This window comes from Malaclemys terrapin, chromosome 1 (assembly GCF_027887155.1).
Source record: "Malaclemys terrapin pileata isolate rMalTer1 chromosome 1, rMalTer1.hap1, whole genome shotgun sequence".
In the NCBI taxonomy this organism is placed as follows: Eukaryota; Metazoa; Chordata; order Testudines; family Emydidae; genus Malaclemys; species Malaclemys terrapin.
In genome coordinates this window covers 122080898-122103249 of record NC_071505.1, presented here as the reverse complement: position 1 = coordinate 122103249, position 22352 = coordinate 122080898, and the positions used below count along the sequence as shown (strand labels likewise).

Here is a 22352-nt window from a genome sequence, read left to right as displayed (position 1 = left end):
TAACACTTCTCTATTCATTTTCCCCCCCATACCATTCATGATTTTATAGACCTCTATCATATCTCCCCTTAATTGTCTCTTTTCTCAGCTGAACAGCCCTAATCTTTTTAGTCTCTCCTCATATGGAAGCCGTTCCAGATCCCTGATCATCATTTTTGCCCTTCTCTGAAACTTTTCCAGTTCCATTATATCCTTTTTGAGATGGGACGACCAGAACTGCACACAGTATTCAAGATATGAGTGCACCATGGGATTTATAGAGTGGCATATGAAATTTTCTCTTTTATTTTTTATGCCTTTCCTAATAGTTCCTAATATGCCATTAGCCTTTTTGATTGCTGCTGACCACTGAGCAGAAGTTTTCAGAGAACTATCCATTGTGACCCCAAGAGCTGTTTCTTAGGTGGTGACAGCTAATTTAGAACCCATTATTGTATATGCATAATTGGGATTATGTTTTCCAACGTGCATTAATCAACATTGAATTTCATCTGCCATTTTGTCACCTAGTCACCCAGTTTTGTGCTACCTCTAACTCCTTCCAGTCTGCTCTGGACTTAACTATCTTGAATAATTTTATATCATCTGCAAACTTTGCCACTTCACAGTTTACCCTCTTTTCCAGATAATTAATGAATATGTTGAATAGCACAAGTTCCAGTACAGATCCTTGGGGACCCCACTGCTTACCTCTCTCCACTGTGAAAACTGTCCATTTATTCCTACCCATTGTTTCCTGTCTTTCAACCAGTTACTGATCCATGAGAGGACCTTCCCTGTATCTCATAGCTACTGAGGGCTTGTTTACACTTGAAATGCTACAACGGCTCAGCTGCAGCACTACAGAGGCACCACTGTAGCACTTCAGTGTAGACCAGGGGAGGCAACCTTTCAGAAGTGGTGTACCAAGTCTTCATTTATTCACTTCAATTTAAGGTTTTACGTGCCAGTAATACATTAACATTTTTAGAAGGTTTCTCTCTGTAAGTCTATAACTAAACTATTGTTGTATGTAAAGTAAACAAGGTTTTCAAAATGTTTAAGAAGCTTCATTTAAAATTAAATTAAAATGCTGATCTTACACTGCCAGCCTGCTCAGCCCGCTGCCAGCCTGGGGTTCTGTTCACCTAGCGGCTCAAGGCAGGGGGCTGGAAGGGATATGCCCTCTTCCACCCCCTTCCCCAAGGTCCCGTCCCTACCCCTTCTCTGCCTCCTCTATGGAGCAGCGAGCACGCTGCTGCCACTCGTCCCCCTCCTCCTCACAAGGGCCATCAGCTGATCGGCACAGGGACGGAGAGGAGGTGGGGCAGGAAAGCACCATGCTGGGGGAAGAAGCGGGGGAGGGGAGAAGCTTGGCTGCCGCAGGACCAAGCTTCTGCCTCCTGCCCCCGCAGGGGAGAGTGGTGGGGCTGAGTGGGGCTGGGGGCCAAGACCGCGGCAGGCAGCAGCGTGCCACTCAAAATTGGCTTGCGTGCCGTGTTTGGCACGCGTGCCGTAGGTTGCCGACACTACTTATGCTGATGGGAGGCATAGGTAATGAACCTCCCCGACAGAGATGTAGCAAGATGAATGGATAGGGTGGACATTGGGGATTACGTCAGTTTAACTACTTCGCTCAGGGGTGTGGATTTTTCACTGCTAATTTTTTAGTGTAGACTAGACATTGATTTCCTTCAGAGTTTTTGGTGAGGAGGAGAAAAAAGAAATCCACTGGCCAGCTGAAATTTCAGCAGGATTTTTGGTAGACAGATAGTAATTCTCCAAAGCTGCAATTCAGCCAGGATCACAGGGCTTTTTTATACCTCCTTTTCTGAAATATTTTTAAATGTTCACAATTGGTTGGGGTCTCATTTCAGTCTTGTCTGGGAATTTGCAGGTCTACCAGCACTAATGCCTTTGACGACCATGCTATATCATTATTTTACTATCAAATCAGATTCAAAGGTATCTTCAGCTGTATCACCAATGTCATTTTGTAGGACAACCTAGCCCATCCAGCTATTGAGCAGCCCTGATCCTACTTAGCTATTATTAGTTACTTTACAATGTCCATGATAGTAGCTGCATCATACTACAGGTAAAATGAGAGGATTCCTGCTCTTACAATTGTCAGACATGATGCAATGAAGGAGGTTAACAAAAACAGGAAGAAGTTAAAACAAGAAGGACCAGGAGAACATGAGTCATAAGAATTTACTCCACCTAGCCTTTCCTGACTAAAGAATTAAAAAATAATAGTAAATAAAAATACACAGATCTCTTAGTTGTATATTTTCTTTAAGGTGTCAAAGATGATGTGGGTCTGAAGGAGGGATATGAATGAGAGAAGATAGAGGCCTCGTGAATAAGCTCAACTAGCAAGATTAAATAAACTCTCAGGCCCAAGGTTGCATGACTGCAGGTCAACACTCAAAGCTTCTCATTCAGTCATTTAAAGCATACAATCTATACCCAAAAACAATGAGGAGTCCTTGTGGCACCTTAGAGACTAACAAATTTATTTGGGCATAAGCTTTTGTGGGCTAGAACCCACTTCATCAGATGCACGGAGCGGAAAATACTGGAGTAGGTATAAATACATGAAAGGATGGGGGTTGCCTTACCAAGTGTGAGGTCAGTCTAACGAGATAAATCTATTAACAGCAGGATACCAAGGGAGGAAAAATAACTTTTGAAGTGGTAATGAGAGTGGCCCATTACAGACAGTTGACAAGAAGGTGTGAGTAACAGGAGGGAGAAATTAGTATTGGGGAAATTAGGTTTCGGTTTTGTAATGACCCAACCACTCCCAGTCTTTATTTAGGTCTAATTTGATGGTATCCAGTTTGCAAATTTATTCCAGTTCTGCAGCTTCACGTTGGAGTCTGTTTTTGAAGTTTTTTGTTGAAGAAGAACTGCCACTTTTAGGTCTGTTACTAAGTGACCAGAGAGCTTGATGTGTTCTCCTCCTGGTTTTTGACTGTTATGATTCCGGATGTCAGATTTGTGTCCATTTATTCTTTTGCGTAGAGACTGTCCGGTTTGGCCAATGTACATGGCAGAGGGGCATTGTTGGCACATGATGGCATATATCACATTGGTAGATGTGCAGGTGAACGAGCCCCTGATGGTGTGGCTGATGTGGTTAGGTCCTATGATGGTGTCCCTTGAATAGATATGTGAACAGAGTTGGCACCAGGGTTTGTTGCAGGGTTTTGTTCCTGGGTTGATGTTTTTGTTGCTGGCATTTGCTTCAGGTTGGGGGGGCTGTCTGTAAGCAAGGACTGGCCTGTCTCCCAAGGTCTGCGAGAGTGAGGGATCATCCTTCAGGATCGGTTGTAGATCCTTGATGATGAGCTGGAGAGGTTTTAGTTGGGGGCTGTAGGTGACGGCTAGTGGCGTTATATTACTTTCTTTGATGGGCCTGTCTTGTAGTAGGTGACTTCTGGGTATTCTTCTGACTCTGTCAATCTGTTTATTCACTTCATCAGGTGGGTACTGTAGTTTTAAGAATGCTTGATAGAGATCCTGTAGATCAGGGGTAGGCAACCTTTCAGAAGTGGTGTGCCGAGTCTTCATTTATTCTCTTTAATTTAAGGTTTCGCGTGCTGGTAATACATGTTAACGTTTTTTAGAAGGTCTCTCTGTATAAGTCTATATTATATAACTAAACTATTGTTATATGTAAAGTAAACAAGGCTTTCAAAAATGTTTAAGAAGCTTCATTTAAAATTAAATTAAAATGCTGATCTTACGCTGCCAGCCTGCTCAGCTCGCTGCCAGCCAGGGGTTCTGTTCACCTAGGCCTGCAGTGGACTGAGCAGGGCGACTCGAGGTCAGGGCAGAGGGCTGGGGATGTGGGGGGTGCATGGCAGAAGGCTGGGTGTTGGAGGCGACTCGAGGTCAGGGCAGAGGGCTGAGGGGGTGTGGAGGTTCAGGGCAGAAGGCTGGGTGTTGAGGGGAGGTCAGGGCAGAGGGCTGAGGGGATGTGGGGGTGCAGGGCAGAAGGCTGGGTGTGTGGGGGGTTCAGGGCAGAGGAATGGGTGTGTGTTGGGGTGGGGGGAGGTGCAGGGCAGAAGGTGGGGTGCTCGGCTTGTGGGGGTGCTCCCAGCCCCCTGCCCTGAGCAGCTCATGGCAGGGGGCTGGGAGGGATATGCCCTGTTAAACCCCCTTCCCCCAGGCCCATCCCTACCTCTCTCTGCCTCCCCTACGGAGCTGTATGCACGCTGCCGCTCTTCCCCCTCCCCCTCGCTAGGGCCATCGCTGGTAGGGAGAGGGAGGAGGAGGGGCAGAGGGGCCGGAATGCACCATGCTGTGGGAAGAAGCGGGGGAGGAGGGAAACTTGGCTGCTGCAGGACCAAGCTTCTGCCTCCTGCCCCCGCAGGGGAGAGCGGTGGGGGGGGCTGAGTGGGGCGGGGGGCCGGGACACCCCCCCCCCCACCACCACCGCTCTTCCCTGCCAAGGCAGGAGGCAGAAGTTTGGTCCTGCTGCAGCCAAGCTTCCCCTCTCCCCTGCTTCTTCCCCCAGCATGGCACTTTCCAGCCCCTCCGCCCCTCCTCCTCTCACCAGGCAGGCTGCGTGCCATTCAGAAACGTCTCGCTTGCCGAGTTTGGCACGTGTGCCGTAGGTTGCCAACCCCTGCTGTAGATGTTTGTCTCTGTCTGAGGGATTGGAGCAAATGCGGTTGTATCTTAGAGCTTGGCTGTAGACAATGGATCATGTGATGTGGTCTGGATGAAAGCTGGAGGTAAGTATAGCGGTCAGTAGGTTTCCAGCATAGGGTGGTGTTTATGTGACCATTGCTTATTAGCACTGTAGTGTCTAGGAAGTGAACCTCTTGTGTGGACTGGTCCAGGCTGAGGTTGATGGCGGGGTGGAAATTGTTGAAATCTTGGTGGAATTCCTCAAGGGCTTCCTTCCCATGGGTCCAGATGATGATGTCATCAATGTAGTGCAAGTTGAGTAGGGGTGTAAGGGGACAAGAGCTGAGGAAGCGTTGTTCTAAGTCAGCCATAAAAACGTTGGCATACTGAGGGGCCATGCGGGTACCCATAGCAGTCCTACTGACTTGAAGGTATAAATTGTCCTCAAATCTGAAAGAGTTGTGGGTGAGGACAAAGTCACAAAGTTCAGCCACCAAGTTTGCCATGATGGTATTGGGGATGCTATTCCTGATGGCTTGTAGTCCATCTTTGAGTGGAATGTTCATGTAGAGAGCTTCTACATCTACATGGGTTCAGGCCAGTCCTCGCTTACAGACAGCCCCCCCAACCTGAAGCAAATACCAGCAACTACACACCACACAACAAAAACACCAAGCCAGGAACTAAACCCTGCAACAAACCCCGGTGCCAACTCTGTTCACATATCTATTCAAGGGACACCATCATAGGACCCAACCACATCAGTCATACCATCTGGGGCTCGCTCACGTGCACATCTACCAAAGGGATATATGCCATCATGTGCCAACAATGCCCCTCTGCCATGTACATTGGCCAAACCGGACAGTCTCTACGCAAAAGAATAAATGGACACAAATCTGACATCAGGAATCATAACATTCAAAAACCAGTAGGAGAACACTTCAATCTCTCTGGTCACTCAGTAACAGACCTAAAAGTGGCAATTCTTCAACAACAAAAACTTCTAAAACAGACTCCAACGTGAAGCTGCAGAACTGGAATAAATTTGCAAACTGGATACCATCAGATTAGACCTAAATAAAGACTGGGAGTGGTTGGGTCATTACAAAACCGAAACCTAATTTCCCCAATACTAATTTCTCCCTCCTGTTACTCACACCTTCTTGTCAACTGTCTGTAATGGGCCACTCTCATTACCACTTCAAAAGTTGTATTTCCTCCCTTGGTATCCTGCTGTTAATAGATTTACCTCGTTAGACTGACCTCACACTTGGTAAGGCAACCCCCATCCTTTCATGTATTTATACCTGCTCCTGTATTTTCCACTCCATGCATCTGATGAAGTGGGTTCTAGCCCACGAAAGCTTATGCCCAAATAAATTTGTTAGTCTTTAAGGTGCCGGAAGGACTCCTCATTGTTTTTGCTGATACAGACTAACACAGCTACCACTCTGAAATCTATACACAGAAGAGGAAAAAAACCTAGGTTTGGAAATGACTTACTTGCAGAACAAGAGATTCCTTGTCATTTTCCAGACGCGCTAGCCTTTCTTGATATACATCTTCATTACCAGATATATGTCCATTAGTCTGAAAAAGAAATTTAAAAAAAAAGTGTGGCTTATATGCGATCATATTGTTAGCATTTTTCATCAATAAAACTCCAAAATAATTGAACCCTACAAACTCCAGCTACATGCAATATTGCTGGTCACTTGAAGAAAAAGGTTTAAAATATAAAAATGATGGACTAGATCCTCACCTGGTGTAACCAGTGGTCACTGGAGCTATGTTGATTTACACCAAGGATCTGGCCCCACAGACCCAAATTCTCTGTTGCTGTAACTCCACTGAGTGCAAGTTACAGTAGCAGAGATTTTGGCCCACTAGGCATCACTTTCAGCATGTAGACTTTGATTAATACAAGAGGAAGCAATAAAGGAAAATAAAAAGACTGTGCTCTACAAAACCCCACCAAAAGCACCGTCCCTGTTAGCTTTTTAAGAGAATTTATTCATTTAAAATTAGCATCTCTTCAATTTATTTAAAATAGCATCTGTCACTTTTCTCAAGCAAACTCTCATCACCTGTGATCCCTTGATTCAAGGATGAGCTCTACCACAGATTTACATATGGGTCTTGAGATGACTCAGCAAACTATCATATGAAAATTAAATAAGCATTTCCTTAAAGCTAAAGCACATAGCAATCAGCAAAAAACATTGGCTCTAATTCTGTAGCAATAGACAGAACCTAAATGTATTCATCTTAAAGGTTCAATTCATTATGTAGCTTGTAAAAAGACCAGATTTTAGATACCAATCCAAATATTTATTATGGATAAAAATTATATAGTGTTGTTAATTTGCACAGTTTAAACACAGATTTTATTCCTAACATTTTCCTGGCCTAAAAGGGTTACAATATAAAGAAAAGACACAGGACTACATTTTCAGCACAAGGAGCGCGTGGGGACTTAGACGAGAAGGAAGAAATTGGTCCTCTGTGACCCAATTGCACAAATTCACTTATTGCACATTCAGCATTTTAAAAATATCTGCATAAGCCAGTACCATTCTGAGACACACTGGCAAAGAGATGAGTACCTCAGGAAGCTCTCAAGTGAAAAAACAACAAAAACACAGCTACAAAATATCTCATCTGAGGTGAAAAAAAAAGAATTATTTCAAATGTTATCATTGCTTACAAGCAACATGCTGCATGATGGTACATACAGAGTAATTTAGAAAAAAAACACACAATACAGAGCATCCCGTCACAACCTCAGACATTTTACTGTGTAAGCAAAACTTTGTATTGTAAATACATTCCTTTAAGAAGTTGCCGCAGTCTGAAGAAGAAAAAAAATATGTTGATGCTACCCAGGAGCCCAGAAACTGAAAACACATCAGGAAAATGAATCATCGGAGAGACCTCTTTTTCATAATGATTCCACCAGAAAAACAAACAAACTATCTTAATAGAGAACAGAATTGATTTAATTCACACAGTTCTTTCACGCTCATCATTATTTCAAAGCATTTGACAATATCAGAATTAAGTTATTTTTAAAATATTCTTCCTATCCTCATATAGATCACTCGGGGAAGCATGGGAGCCTGATACAAACCAGTGAAGACACCCATTGGCTTCAGTAGTCTTTGGATCAGGTCCTGTTTCTTTCCTTCTTTTTGTCTTCTTAATACATACTAAAAGAAATTCCCCAAGCTGGGTCTAATGACCATCTGCATGAGTCAGCAGAACAGCCCTGCAACTCCAAGCATGCTCCAAGAATCCGATATCCTGTTGTACTCTCGCAAACTGCACTACAACATACAAAATATAATGGAGGACCACTCAGTTTAAAATTCTAGAAATATTAAGCAGTTAAAGGTTAAGCCCTCAAGAAATTGGGGTAAATCCTGCCATTTGCTATATTGGAGTGTTGTGGCAGAGGGCGTGTTTCTTCTTACCATGCAGTATCTCCCTGGTACACCAAGATGCCTAGAAGCATGTATCACTTTCCCAGAAAGGCAAGAATTTCTGTCTTATACTCAAGCGATCAATACCTGGCACCAGGATCAGCATTCTCAGAGGAGCAGGAAGCGTGCCCCAGAGTACACTGTAGCTGTCCATCATGCGTACTCCTGTGCTCGAAGGATTCCTGATGCAGAATAACCTGCCAGTATCACTGCTCATCCCGGCTCTGCTGGATTCTAAGCACCAGGGCAAAGCTTAGCCATTGTCGGTGTTCACATCAAATTGTTCTGGCGCTCACTGGAATTTAGCTGAAGTAATCGGGATTTATCTCACAGACAAGTGAGAAAGACAAGCCAAACAAGTCCAAGAGTTTCCCAAGTAAACTCTTCTTGGCTGCTAAAGGGAAGGGCTTTCTTTTAAATTACATGGTGTGTGAATAATGCGAAAAACAAATGTTCATAGCCTTTGCTGCTATTTTGTAAATCAGTGTCACATAACTGGTATCTCTGTTTAGTTTTCTGAAATCAAAACAGTGAAAATATTTGTTTGATCAACATTTTCCATTGCAAGTTCTATCTATCTTATACAGCCCCATCACCACAGTAGCCTCAGAACACCCATATGAAGTGGGGAAATATCATCCCTGTGTTATAGATGGAGAACTGAAGCACAGTGAGGTTAAGAGACTTGCTCAAGGTCACACACAGTAGCAAGGAATTGAACTTAGGTCTCCAAAGTGCTAGGCGAGCATCCTAACCACTGGCTCATTCTTCTTTTCTGTGCAAAATCAATACAGACGGACTCCAATGGAAATCTACATACAGAGCCATATCTTTTTATTGCACTTATTCTAAAGCACGAGAGTCTTCCAAATCAGGGTGAAAACTGATGAGCGGTGATAGCAAAATGCTATACTGGCTAACAATGCTATGACACTTCATTTCTAAGCTCTAGAAGAAAGTTTCCTTTCTGCCCCAAATGGCCCAGGCTTGGTCTGTGCCCAACAGTGAATTTTCTCCACATCATTAATTAAAAAAATCTTCAGACCATATCTGGAGCTGAGAACTTTAAAAAAAATTTCATTTAAAAATATTGCCATAAAATACTCCATCAATAAATAGATGGGAATCCCATTTTGGGCAGTAGTATGTCTGTATTCTCTCTTCCTCAAAGCAGATTTTTTTATTGTACTGGTAATGACAGGTTTTAACAAAACTGCCAAATCAACATAAACAAGAAACCTTTTGTAAATCCTGTGTAAAAACAGACAGAGCTGACTGATGGCAGGTCTATACTTAAAATGCTGCATCAGCACAGCTGCACCAATGCGCTGCTCTAGTGCTTTAATGAAGACTTTTAAGCCTCTGTGAGAGGCCATAGCTATGTCGATGGGAGAAGCTCTCTCTCGCTGACATAGCACTGTCTAGCTGGGGGATTAGGTCAGTATAACATCGCCCTCTTGGGGGGGTGTATGTGTGTGTGAAGAGACCACATCCCTGAGTGACGTAGTTATACTGATATAGGTCTGTAGTGTAGACTAGACCTGATTAAACCAAGGTCTCATGCTCAACTCAATGACGCTTCTCTGTCAATCATATGATAGCACGTTCGACCAATTCCCTACTTTCAGAGAATGTTCTAGGCATCAGTGGGCAGAACCTTATTGATTTTCATGAAAACTGGAAAAACCGAAAGAGCATCAAGATATAAATATGGTTAAGAACACTAGGTCTTTTACACTGATTTTACTGATGGACTATTATTTTAATAGGTGGAAGAGTGGTGGAACGCACGAGTGCAGAGGCCAAGCAAAAATGAAAAATAATTGAAAAAATAATTGAACATTCTCAAGTCTCAAACATGATTTACTTAAAGTTTTAGGAGAAGATGATTTAGGAGTCAGGTTATGTTGTACCCTCACAATACCAAATACCTCAGTGTTTTAATTTTTAAACTGCCACCCGCTCAGTAATCAGAATCAGTAATTATACTCCATTATATTTTTGCCAACTCTCACAATTTTATTGCAAATCTCATAATATTTGGTGTATAAATCCCCAGTTCCTGGAATCTTGTGATTATCTGAAAATTTCAGCTTTGTTTATTACCAAAACAAGTTTATAACCTCATGGTTTCAGAAAAAAGATCTTGAAAACATGAACTCTAACAGAGTCAAACACCAGGAGGCAAATGGAAAGACCACCACATTTATTACTCATTAAACGCTCATGATTTTTAAGACAATCATGGATTTGTGACCCCCTACTCATGACTTTTGAATGTTTTGGTTTGGCCATACTGCCCTTGTGGCTGTTTGAGAACAACAGGGTACAATGCATGAACTTATCAAAGAGACCAAGCAAAGCAACAGGATAGATAGCTCCCTGCTATCTCAAATCACTTGTTTCATCAAAGACAGACCAAACTTGATAGTCATACCTAGCAGGAAGGATATCTTGTGGTCAAAGAGCACTCCGCAGCTAGGCCTCTCACGAGCAAAAACTCAACTGTGTGACAATTTGTGATATGGGCAATTTCCACTAGGGGCTAGGATGGAATCATCTCACTCCTTTCAACCTATGATCTCTGGCAGGATCAGAATTCAGGTCTCAAGGGGTGAGAGATTAAATGTGCCTCATACTATCATAAAATGCTTTCAGGATCTAGCCCAGTCAGTCTAAATCAAATTAATCTACCTTATGTCTACACTTAAAAAAAAAAAAAAAAAAAAAAAAAAAATCAAATAAATCTTCACTTGAATACAGGATTTTTCCATGAATAAATCACATGTAATGTTTCTTGGCTAGTGATCTACTTCCGCCACATGGGAACCACTCCACATCTTTAAAAGGGCTGATTTATTTCAGTACACTTATCTCAGACAAGCAAATTTATCTTTGAAACCTAATATGCCTTCATAAAGAATACTATTGGTTTTATTAGCTCCCAGGAATCTGGCCAGCTTCTGAAAGAATTAACTCATTAAAGAAGAGGCAGATCCTGCAGCTGATTTTACAAGAGGATGGCCACAACTACACGCACGGAGTCAGGAAATCACTGTCAGCATCACAAGTCAACTCATTACCAAAAGCTGAAAATACACATGAACTGACATGAAACTTGGCTAAAAAATGGTCACTGGCTGTTAAAGATCACTGGCTCCTCTGTATAAAAAGCACGCAGAGTTATACCACCACCACCACTAGAAATGGGCCAAGGATGAAAGGTTTGGATCTAAACTTCGGGGAGTTTAGTGGGACTTAGTGGGAGCTTAGATCTGGGCTTCTGCACCAGTCCCATCTTTAAACAAGACAGAGTGAGTTATGCAAGCATCCTTCCCAGAAAGGCACAGGACACTCACTCAACTTGACCATGTTTTTTCTGTAATCAATAATTAATATCACTTAAAAAGCAACAACAACTCAGAGAAGAGTGAGGCGATGCTCATGGTTATGGGAAAGCATTTTAAGAAACTTGCTGGCAGTTTGAGAGTGCCTGCTACCCAGAGAGGAAGCCGGTCCTGGTAAGAGGAAGATGCAGTTATGACTGACAGGTGTCTTTAGATTTTATGGTTTTCGGTTTGATTTTTACTCTTCATTGCTTAAAGTGAGGCTCCACTCATAAAAGCGATTAGGTCAAATGTATACCTCTTTACCCAAGAGATTTGCTCCCGGGTAAGTGTTCCCAGCCAGAGCTGCTGACTTTAGTGACTAAAAAAGGTTTTGCTGCATTTAACTCTTATTAGTACCTTGGAGCCAACTCTGGGAGAGGGAGTTGAATTCTATTCCCCTGGTGCTTCAACAGAATTATGTATCTAGTTCAAACTGAAAGCAACAGAGTTGCAGTGATGCAATGAAAAGCAGAATTTGGTTTGAAATACTTTATTACCCATGATGATATACAAGAAGGATAAAAAGACAGCCTTTCAATTTGCAGGACTCATAGTTAGAAATAAAAAAAAAATGTATTTGCAAACTGACCATATCTGATCTGGAAAGCATTGAGAAACAAAAACAGATCTATTCGCAGAGAAAAGAGACTGTGAATAAATGCTTTGCCCTGGGCACTATATGAATTAAGTAGATACACATTAGAATAGAATGAGAATTTTTATTCATTAGCAACAAACTGAAGAGCCCTGAAACTCAGGAAAGGTTATCATCTCATTGTGAACGTCACAGCTATTCCCTGTGTCTATGATGAGAGACACTGAAACTCTGGATCCCAATACTTCTGAACTGTGAAGAAGCCGGACTCCAGATCCAAACTGTGAATGACTGGGCACATCTCTAAGGGTACATCTACACTACAGGGGGGAGTCGATTTAAGATATGCAAATTCAGCTACGTGAATAGCGTAGCTGAATTCGACGTATCGCAGCCGACTTACCCCGCTGTGAGGACGGCGGCAAAATCGACTTCTGCGGCTTTCTGTCGGCGGCGCTTACTCCCACCTCCGCTGGTGGAGTAAGAACGCCGATTCGGGGATCGATTGTCGCGTCCCGACGAGATTCGATAATTCGACCCCCGAGAGGTCGATTTCTACCCGCCGATTCAGGCGGGTAGTGTAGATCTAGCCTTAGTTTAATCACATAAATCCATCCACTTCCAACATGCACATAGGGAAATGCGTGTATGATTTCCACTGCACATTTTTTTATTCACCTAAGTTAGAAAAGCAGACAAGAAAAGCAGCTTAATTCTATCACATTTAGTTAATTAACACATTGTGGATTTCAAATGGAGATGTTAAGAGCTCATTTTGTTCAATGGAAATATTAATTTATCTTTGAATTCCTCAATGGAAACTACTTGATCACTTTATATAAACAACTCCATGATCAGATATTAGTGCACAACACGTACAGCTGGTTCCAACTGGCCATTTGGCACACTTAACCATTCTCCTCAAAATATTTCACATCCATATTTTAACTTAACTACTTGTCCCTTTATGTAAAAAGGACATCGGAAACAGGAAGTTCTTTTTGTTTTTAAATGCTAATGTGTAGAATCCTGCTCTCCTTCCTTTGCGAGTCATCCCAAAGGGGCTACTCATGTAAGTACAGCAGGAACAATTTGGTGTGAGGTCAGGAAGAGCCATGAGGAGAACTTGAGACAGCCAACTTCAATATTGTGGGATTGAAATAAATCTCTGTTAACTGTACCACATTATACAGAACTATATGAGGAATGCTAATCCAGACCCTTTCCCATCTAGCTTACGAATTCAAATTCTACCTGTGACAACAGTAACTGAAAGCTGTTACCATCTGACAGCTGTTTGATGGTCTATGTGAAAAGAATTTGGTGATTTCTTTCCAGGTTCTAATAGGCAGACACATCTGCATCACAAACCCACCACCCAAACTGGCACTATTTGGCATCCTTATTGATAGTCTTAGCAGAGAATCTGAACAGTCACAGAGATGGAACTATCTTCTTGCTGATACAGATGGCCCCTCCCGCTCATGAACATGGTATACTACTGGCAGACCAGCATAGCCAAACTTGTACCGTCCATGCTTTACCTGCAGAGATTTTTCATTAATCATGGATATAATTTACTTAGCACCTTTCACGAGCATTCAAATATATATATTTTTTTAAATCAACCTCTTGGACAGCACATGATTGAGTCCCATGTTTACGTCTGTTCCACACACATCTGGTATTAGCTAGAGTTGATGTTAATTACTGTGAATTACAGACATTCGAGGTGCTGAAATTATAGCTAACTTTATATATTTTGAAGAATCGAATTCCATATAATTCAATCTCTTCCTTCTGACATCCATATGTTATGCCACTTTGGGTCTTGATCACAGATTTCAACACTGTGGGCCCTGATCCAAAGCCTGCTGAAGTCAATGAAAAGACTTCCACTGACTTCAGCAGGCTTTAGATCAGGCCCTGGGTCACTTGAATAGTATAAAGCAAAAGCTACTTCAAAAACACAGCTCTCCTCCTAGAACCTTCAATAAGAGAAAAGTTCAGCAGCTGTATTATTCCCAGGACCAGTATCTCTCAACTGAGATTTCATAGAACTACATGTGCCACTAGATGGCACCTGAAATCAAATAGAAGCAAATTCTACCAATGAAAAGCATTACATTCTTACGGGGGCAAATATTAAAAAATGGCCTCTATTTTGCACACAACTGATTTTGCATGCAGTGTTGTGAATGCTACAAACAGAATGCAGTCTTAGGAAAACAAGAACTGCCCGCTTCCCTTCTCTCCCCCTACGTGCACCCAAGGTCCATCTAGTCTAGTATCTGATCTCCAATCGCAGACAGCACTAGCTCCTTCAGAGGAAGCTGCAAAACTCTGCAGTAGGCAGATGTGGCCTGCCCCTCCTTGCATTAGGTGTTATTCTGATCGCTAATACTTAGGCCGTGGCTACACTACAGAGCTGTAGTGTTGCTAGCACAGGCACTCTAAACCGATGGGAGAGAGCTCTCCTGTCAGCTTAGTTACTCCAGTCCCCGAGACGGGCGGTAACTATGCTGGCAGGAGAGCTTCCACACCAGTGCTTAGGTCGATGTAACTTACATCGCTCAGGGATGGCTTATTCACACTCCTGACTGACATAACATATACTGACGTTTGTGCTAATGTGTACATAGACGTAGAGACTGACAAACGCTGAAGTATGAGGTCTAATACATAATTTTCACTTCCACCACCTGGGCTCCCCTGAGATATGTATTCTCCCCTAAGCCACCAAACCAGCACCAAAGGTATTCACAAACAAGGAAGACTTTCACTTGCACCTGCAAGCAAGTACAGCAGGAATACTGCAACCGGAAGGGGATTAGGGATGCAAAATTAGTGGTCAGGCTGAGGCCTCTTTGAAGAGGCTGCCCTAAATTCTGTCTCACATATACTGTGCATAATTACTTCCTCTGTGCTTTCCTAAGTCACACTCTACTACAGAGTAACACGCTGCTCTCAAACGCAGTAGTAACAAGCCATGGGCAAGAGAAAATTTCCTTCTTAAACCAACGTAACAGTCAGTTAAAGATGCTGTCATTCTAAAAGTTTTCCTGATAGATTATTAATACCAAAAAGTGTAAACAGTAGATCTGATCAAAAATTTTCCATCAAGACTGATTTTTGATAGAAAATTGGGTTTCAACTAACTAAAATTTTCACTAACAGTGTCTGCTTTCCACATAAAATTTTGATTTTTTCATAAAAATACTGAATGCCCAATCACTGGAAAATTTTCCCACCATGAGGAGATACTGTGGTACATCATGGAAAATGTCCAACCAGGGACCCCAGGCTATAAAGGACATGAGGCTCTGCCGCAGCTTTCCTGAACCAAATTATTTCCCATTTTGTCCCAAATATTTTGGTTTTCAATTTTTGACTGAAAATTCAGAATTTTTCTGTAGAAAATAAAAACCCATTTTCTGATCAGCTGTAGCCTGTAAGACAGGACACCCAATGTTTTATAAGAAAGTCAAGGGGATATTGTACCATTTGGCTTTGGAGCCATTCAATCAAAGCTTCTGCTGTAGAATCTGGGACCTGACATCGCAGTCCTTCTTTTTCGTCCGCTTCCATCATCTCTAATAAACCACGCAAATCCTCCACAAGATGCAGTGCTCGCAGGCTCCCCATGAATGGGGAGGTAGGGGATTGACAATCAAATATACCATTGGAATACTCCAAAGCCTTGGAACCTAGACAAAAGCAAGGTAAAGAGACAAGGATTACATTAGATAAGCCACAAGAGTAAATAAATATATAAATACAATTATGAGACTTGCTATAATATATCTAGGAGGTTCGGCACCTACAGGGATTCCTAGTGACAAAATATTTATTACCAACAAAATTCAGACCTGGATCTGGATTTTGAACTTCCCAGATTATGCGGGTGTTTGGACGCACGCTCATCTCCAGGTTATAGCACAGACATAAGTAATTCTTCACTGATACTCATCTGGTGTCCTGATGATAGCTGTAACTTGTATCTTTTCTACAATTTTAATGTACAGTAAACCTAACATAATATAGCACAGGCTGTTAGGACTGTCTTGCAGCAGAGTAACATGCCAATACAAAGCACACTGGAGTTCAAGGCACAGTTTGGTCCCCCAGCTCCCTAAGGCTACCAGAGGTTGGTAATACTATGGAAGAAACATGCTCAGCCCTAGCAATGTTTTGTCTCACTCTGTGGTGATTATATGACCCAAGAGAGACACTGATGGGTTCCACAGGGAATTGCAGTCAACATTTTTCACTCAAAAAGATAGAAACAGAGGGTCCTGTGGCACCTTTGAGACTAACAGAAGTATTGGGAGTATAAGCTTTCGTGGGTAAGAACCTCACTTCTTCAGATGCAGACCTGCATCTGAAGAAGTGAGGTTCTTACCCACGAAAGCTTATGCTCCCAATACTTCTGTTAGTCTCAAAGGTGCCACAGGACCCTCTGTTGCTTTTTACAGATTCAGACTAACACGGCTACCCCTCTGATACTCAAAAAGATAGGTTACCCTGATGCAAGGGCTTGGAAGCCTTTAAAAAAATAAAGAGAATAAATGAAGAGGGAGAGAAGGAAATATTGAATGACTTCCCCTAAAATTAAAACCCTAAGCCCAAACAAGTTGGCTATTGTGGCATTCACACGTGAGGATTAATAAGCAAAAGTTATTATTCACTAACACAAAGGACGTTCACTCTAAAGTTAAAGGTTCAATAAAAAAGGGAAGAAATTCACAGTTAAAGCTGATTTAAGTTAGCTTAGCTAATTCTGTCTCGATACTTCAACACACTGATTTAGACTGTCACGTCTGTAACGACTTAATACTGTAATGCCTAGACACAATGAGACATTAACGACAAAGTATCATCTTTTATGCTGTTAACTGTTTGGATATTGCAGATATATGCAGAATGTACACGTCCTTCTAAGCCTTCATTTGTCTGGCAGTCTGAAAAATGCAAGCATTCCAACTATTAATTCCCTTTGAGAACATTAAAAAGAGAAAAATCCCTTGCAGAAGTATAAGAGGTGATAGGACAAAATTAACAACTCCTTTGCAATATTATGTAAAGGTTTGTAAAGACATATGTAATTAAGTTTTTGGTGTCTTAAACATCCTGATAACCACCCTTTATTTTTACATTAAACCCCATGCTGTCCAAGCCTACTTGGGCCCTTCATAATTCAGACGCTATGACCCACTGTATACACTGAACATGTGTGCCAGAGGTCTTTAAGAAGATAGCATTGTGGAGAAAAGTCAGTTCTAGCAAAGCAGGCACTTTTTTAAGCTTTTTTTTTTTTTTTTTTTTTTTTTTTTTAAAGGAAATTATTGTATGTGGGATTGTTGAAGCCTTCATATCTCTGATGCTGCCTACGCAGAATACTTCTTCAATTTGAACAGCTGTTTGGATAGCTCTGCTGGAATGGAATCAAACCAAAAACTTCTGTCTGCTTTGTTTCTCTGTTTTATATGATTGTATGTTTTTCACAGCTCACTGGATACAGTTTTAAGAGGTCAAGAAGTAATATACTTTTTGATCTCTCTCCCAGGCCCAGTAAAAATGTATGAGCGAATTGCTCATGCTTAGGAAAACATTAAAGTTAGAGATAGGCCCAAACCAAAGCCCTGATTCAAAAAGCCCCTACTTTGAAGGGATCAAAATTCAGTTCTTAATCTGAATTGGCCCAGTCAGGCCTATTTAATTAATTTCTCTCAAGACTTGAGTGAGGTACAGCACTAGAGACAAGCTTTCCCTTCTTGACACCCCACTACTCTTCAAACAAATACTAATCCTGATTTGAAACATCCTTGGCTATTCCAGTCCTTCAAGTTGAACCACATTGCCCAATGGTTTTGCAAAGTGTAGTGATGGGGAGATAGGAAAACAGGTGCAACTGAATTGGCACTGTGTGTTTGCAGGGATTTGTGCCATCCTCTTTCAAATCGGTTTGCATCCTTTGAGTTTCACAACTAGTTAGTAGGGAGGCAAACACAGTTCTATGTGCATCCTCTTTCAACTGGAACTCAGCCCTACACAGATGAAAGGAGGATTGAACTGGTTAAACAAACAGCATAATGTTTTTACCTGCTATAATGCCGTCCATCTGTTCTAAAGCTGCAGCCAGCATGTCACTTGCGTCATTCATCATCTTCCTGCTTGTCAAGGGTACTCACTGCTAAAGCCTAACAAGAAATGAAATGATAATTCTGTTACATGGACACCAATACATCAAAAGCCTCAACTATGCAAGTCAGTCTGCAAGTGGCTATTCATTTCACCGTTGTATTAATTTAGATGGAATACATGGGCCAAAAGTGTTAACATAACCCAGTCACTGTCCAACATCAAACAGTATTAAACAAGGTCTGGGGTTTGGTACACAGAGACCTCAGCTTGCTTAATACTATGGCAAATACAGCATTAAAAATCCTTGAAACTTTTAATTAAAGATACAGAGAAGGAAAAACATGGTTAAAGCATCTGCAATGAAAAATATTAAGTCAGTCTTTCATTTTAATGACATCCCTTGTTCCCTTTCCTTTAGCTGGAGAGAGTTTTTAGAAGGAAACCTCCCCGTCTTGTTTGACAGTCTCTTAGATGGTATTAATGATGATAATAACTGTCCTTTTGGGGAAAAGAGAAGTGAGTTGAAATGGGCTGGAACTGTTGTTAAAGTCTGATCCCATTTTATTTCAGGTGGTCTTTGGGATTCAGATGGAGCTGGTCCGACTAGCGCTGCCATCTGGATCCCTCTCTCTGGCCCAGTCTGGTCAGGACATCTCTCGGGATCAGGATGACGAAGGCTAGGGTCCCAGGAGACACTGGGGGACAGTCATGATGACGAAGTTGCTCCAGTAGCCTCATTCTGTTTTTATTCCTCCTCCCAAAAAAGTCTTTTTTTAAGGACCCAAAAAGGGAGTGGTGGGTGAAGTAGCTTATCCCCTCATTATTTTGTCCACCAATTAGGCCTAGTATCTGACACAAATTTTGGTTCATTAGTTTTTGGTTCCACATTTCTTGTTTTTACTAAACTACAGTCTTTGAGTTATATTAATAGGCCTCTTTGCTTAGACTAATTCGGGTTTTTTGTCTCACTTTCATACCTTTTTATAACATTCATTATTGAAAGCAACTACTTTCCATGAACGTTTGTTTTATAGGTTATTGCAACATCTCTTGAACTTTCATATACTTTTTTACAATTGAGCTTACCATTAGGGTACATTTGTAAGCCCAATTATCACAGCATCACTCAGTGTCCTCTAAATTTAGGAAATTTATAAAGCAGCAGGGTTCCTTCCTGACCACTGGCAATATCAGCAGGCGTATCTCACCTAAGCCCCAAATGAGCTGCTAGGAAATCAAGTCTTTGCTTAGTGGGCTGGTCTCTATCTTTGGCAGGTCTGGTCACAGTCACGTTCATAAGTGCCAACTGCCTGTATTGTAGAACATTGGTGGCCCTCTAATTCCCACCAGCAGTGGCATGTGACGCTTCAGACAGCTCACACAGGAGAAACAGCTTGCTCTAATAGCCAACTGAAATTTGCCAGAAGGGAAGTAAATTGAGGATGAAGCTTTAATCATAGCAGTAAGCCTGAGTCTCTGCTCTGCTCCCCCTGGCCCACAACTCCTCTTCTCTTCTGTAGTCCCTCATGAATCAAAGACAGTCTCACAGAGGATGAGAAAGGAAAGAACTATTTTGGTTAACAGGGCCCACTGTTCTATATCAATGGTGCATCTTGGGGGAAAGAACCTAATTTCAGATAATCCAGGTTTCAGGAAGTTCAGGTAAGTCAGGGGTCTAGTGTTCTGTGCATTACTTCAATAGAGACCGAGGGAAAAAAAACAGCCCTTGCGTAATTGTAGGACTTCTCTAACGGTTCTAAATACGTGTCACTTGCATTATTGTGACTGTCGGTGGAAACAAGATGACAAATGGGGCAAAATAAAATAAATGCCATTGTTCTTCATAAAAATCAAATAAAATAAATTAGCAAATAAAAATACAAACATAGTTTCTTGCACATAAGGAGAGTGCTTCTAGTTATCTTTTTAACAAGAGTCAGCAGTGTGTGAACCAAATTATGCCCTGGGAGAACTGCAGAGAAGACAATGAAGTTACACCACAATTAATCTAATCCCAGAATGTTTAGAAGTTGAGGAATAAAGAGGGATTTAAAAACTCTCCTCTATTCTTCAAGTAGAGCTTGGAAAAGCTAACCTGCGAGACACACTTCCCAAGATGATAAGCTGGGAGTTTGGGAATTTAAATGGATGATTTAAAGAAAAAAAGAAGTATTGGTCCTCAAACTTTATTTCTTAGTTGAATCACTCCCACTTTCCCAGCTGCAACAACTCATCTTTGTTTCCTGTTATCCTTTAGCTCATGAGAACACTCAACTTTCAAAAAATCAACATAAGAGGCTTTTAAAGATGGCAATCCACTTCCTTTGCACCAATTTCAACTGACGGCATCAGAGCTGGCCCAGACCAGACGTTCAGCCACAGTCACTCCCCACTGTGCTGAGGCAATTGGTGAAACCCTTAATCAGGAATCAAAAAAGGGGCCAAAGTTAAATGCACAAGTGGCAGCCATCTTAGGATGGTGTGCCAGAGTTCAAATCTCTACAGCTCTTATTTTAAACTAAGTGAAGGGAAGAATTAACCCCTCACCACAAGTATTTATAGCCAATGAATTTTGCCTAATTAACCAGCTTACATTCTTTCATTTTAAGTCTAATGTTCCATACAGTTCAGAGACAAGTTGACATATCTTATTAGAAAGTAACAAAAAACTTTACACAAGGCCAAAAACATCCTGCAGTTGTGAAGGAGATTTTATACATCTATTAGGGCTCTCAAGTTATTAAAAAATTAATCCTGATTAATCATACTGTTAATAATAGAATACCAATTTAAATTTACTATAAATATTTTTGGATGTTTTTCTACATTTTAAAATATATTGATTTCAATTATAATGCAGAATACTATGTGTTAAGTGCTCATTTTAGATAATTATTTTTATTACAAATATTTGCACTGTAAAAAAAGATAAACACATTTTTACAAATGGAGAACTGAGAACCAAAGATTAAAAGCCTGCTTCAAAGTCCATTGAAGTCAGTGGAAGTCTTTTCACAGTGTCTTGCCCAAGGTCACACACAAGAAGTCTGTGGCACTGCTCAGATTAAACCCAGTTCGGGCTCCCAGTCCACTGCCTTAACTACAAAATCAGTAAGAAACCTGAAGATGGTATAGGGAAAATTTGGGCTACCCCTACTGTCTGGGACTCTTAGCAGAGCAATTCATCCAATAAGATCCCAAGATTTCAGACTACTGAGTCAACATAGGGGGGATACACCTTCCTCATACCTCCTTTTCCTAACCACCTAATGTCCAAAGTTGAAAATCTGGTGAGAAGCAGATGGGTACTTTGAAGCATATTCTGTATGGATAACAGTGAAGTTGCAGGGTGACTGGATCAACAAGGAGCCATCATGGAATAAAGCAGTGGTTCTCAAACAGATGTATGCGTACCCCATGGTGTACGCAGAGGCAGGGCTGCCCAGAGGATTCAGGGGGCCTGGGGAAAAGATATTTCGGGGGCCCTTCCATAAAAAAAAGTTGCAATACTATAGAATACTATATTCTCGTGGGGGCCCCTGTGGGGCCTGGGACAAATTGCCCCCCCCCTCTGGGCGGCCCTACGCAGAGGTCTTCCGGGGGTATATCAACTCATCTAGATATCTGCCTAGTTTTACAACAGGCTACATAAAAAGCACTAGCGAAATCAGTACAAACTAAAATTTCATACAGACAATGACTTGTTTGTACTGCTCTATATACTATACACTGAAATGTAAGTACAATATTTATATTCCAACTGATTTATTTTATAATTATATGGTAAAAATTAGAAAGTAAGCAATTTTTCCGTAATAGTTGCTGTGACACTTCTGTATTTTTTATGTCTGATTGTGTAAGCAGGTCGTTTTTAAGTGAGGTGAAACTTGGGGGTGCACAAGAGAAATCAGACTCCTGAAAGGGGTACAGTAGGCTGGAAAGGTTGAGAGCCACTGGAATAAGGGGCTTGAATTCCAGCCCAGGCCAGCAGTGACAAAACATTATTACTGTCAGAAAGCTGTCTGGTGTCCTGTATGAAATGAGGTGGTGATGTCCGTTCAGTTTTTATTGGACACACAGCCACATCGCAAAAACCACCAACATGGCTGTTATCCT

General features: G+C 41.6%; 1 protein-coding gene across 11 annotated transcripts in view; it reads right to left on the bottom strand.

The window, feature by feature from the left end:
- The window catches only part of PPFIBP1 (PPFIA binding protein 1), a 172717-nt gene that overhangs the window by 64303 nt on the left and 86062 nt on the right, over nt 1-22352 (bottom strand). For all 11 annotated transcript variants that reach the window (XM_054037371.1, XM_054037361.1, XM_054037379.1 and 8 more), the window contains 3 exons: nt 18195-18292; nt 15594-15799; nt 6130-6216 (listed from right to left, as the gene is read on the bottom strand). In XM_054037371.1, coding sequence (XP_053893346.1) covers nt 6130-6216; nt 15594-15799; nt 18195-18258 — 357 coding nt within the window. In that variant the 5' untranslated portion in view covers nt 18259-18292. The remainder of the gene's footprint in view (nt 1-6129; nt 6217-15593; nt 15800-18194; nt 18293-22352) is intronic.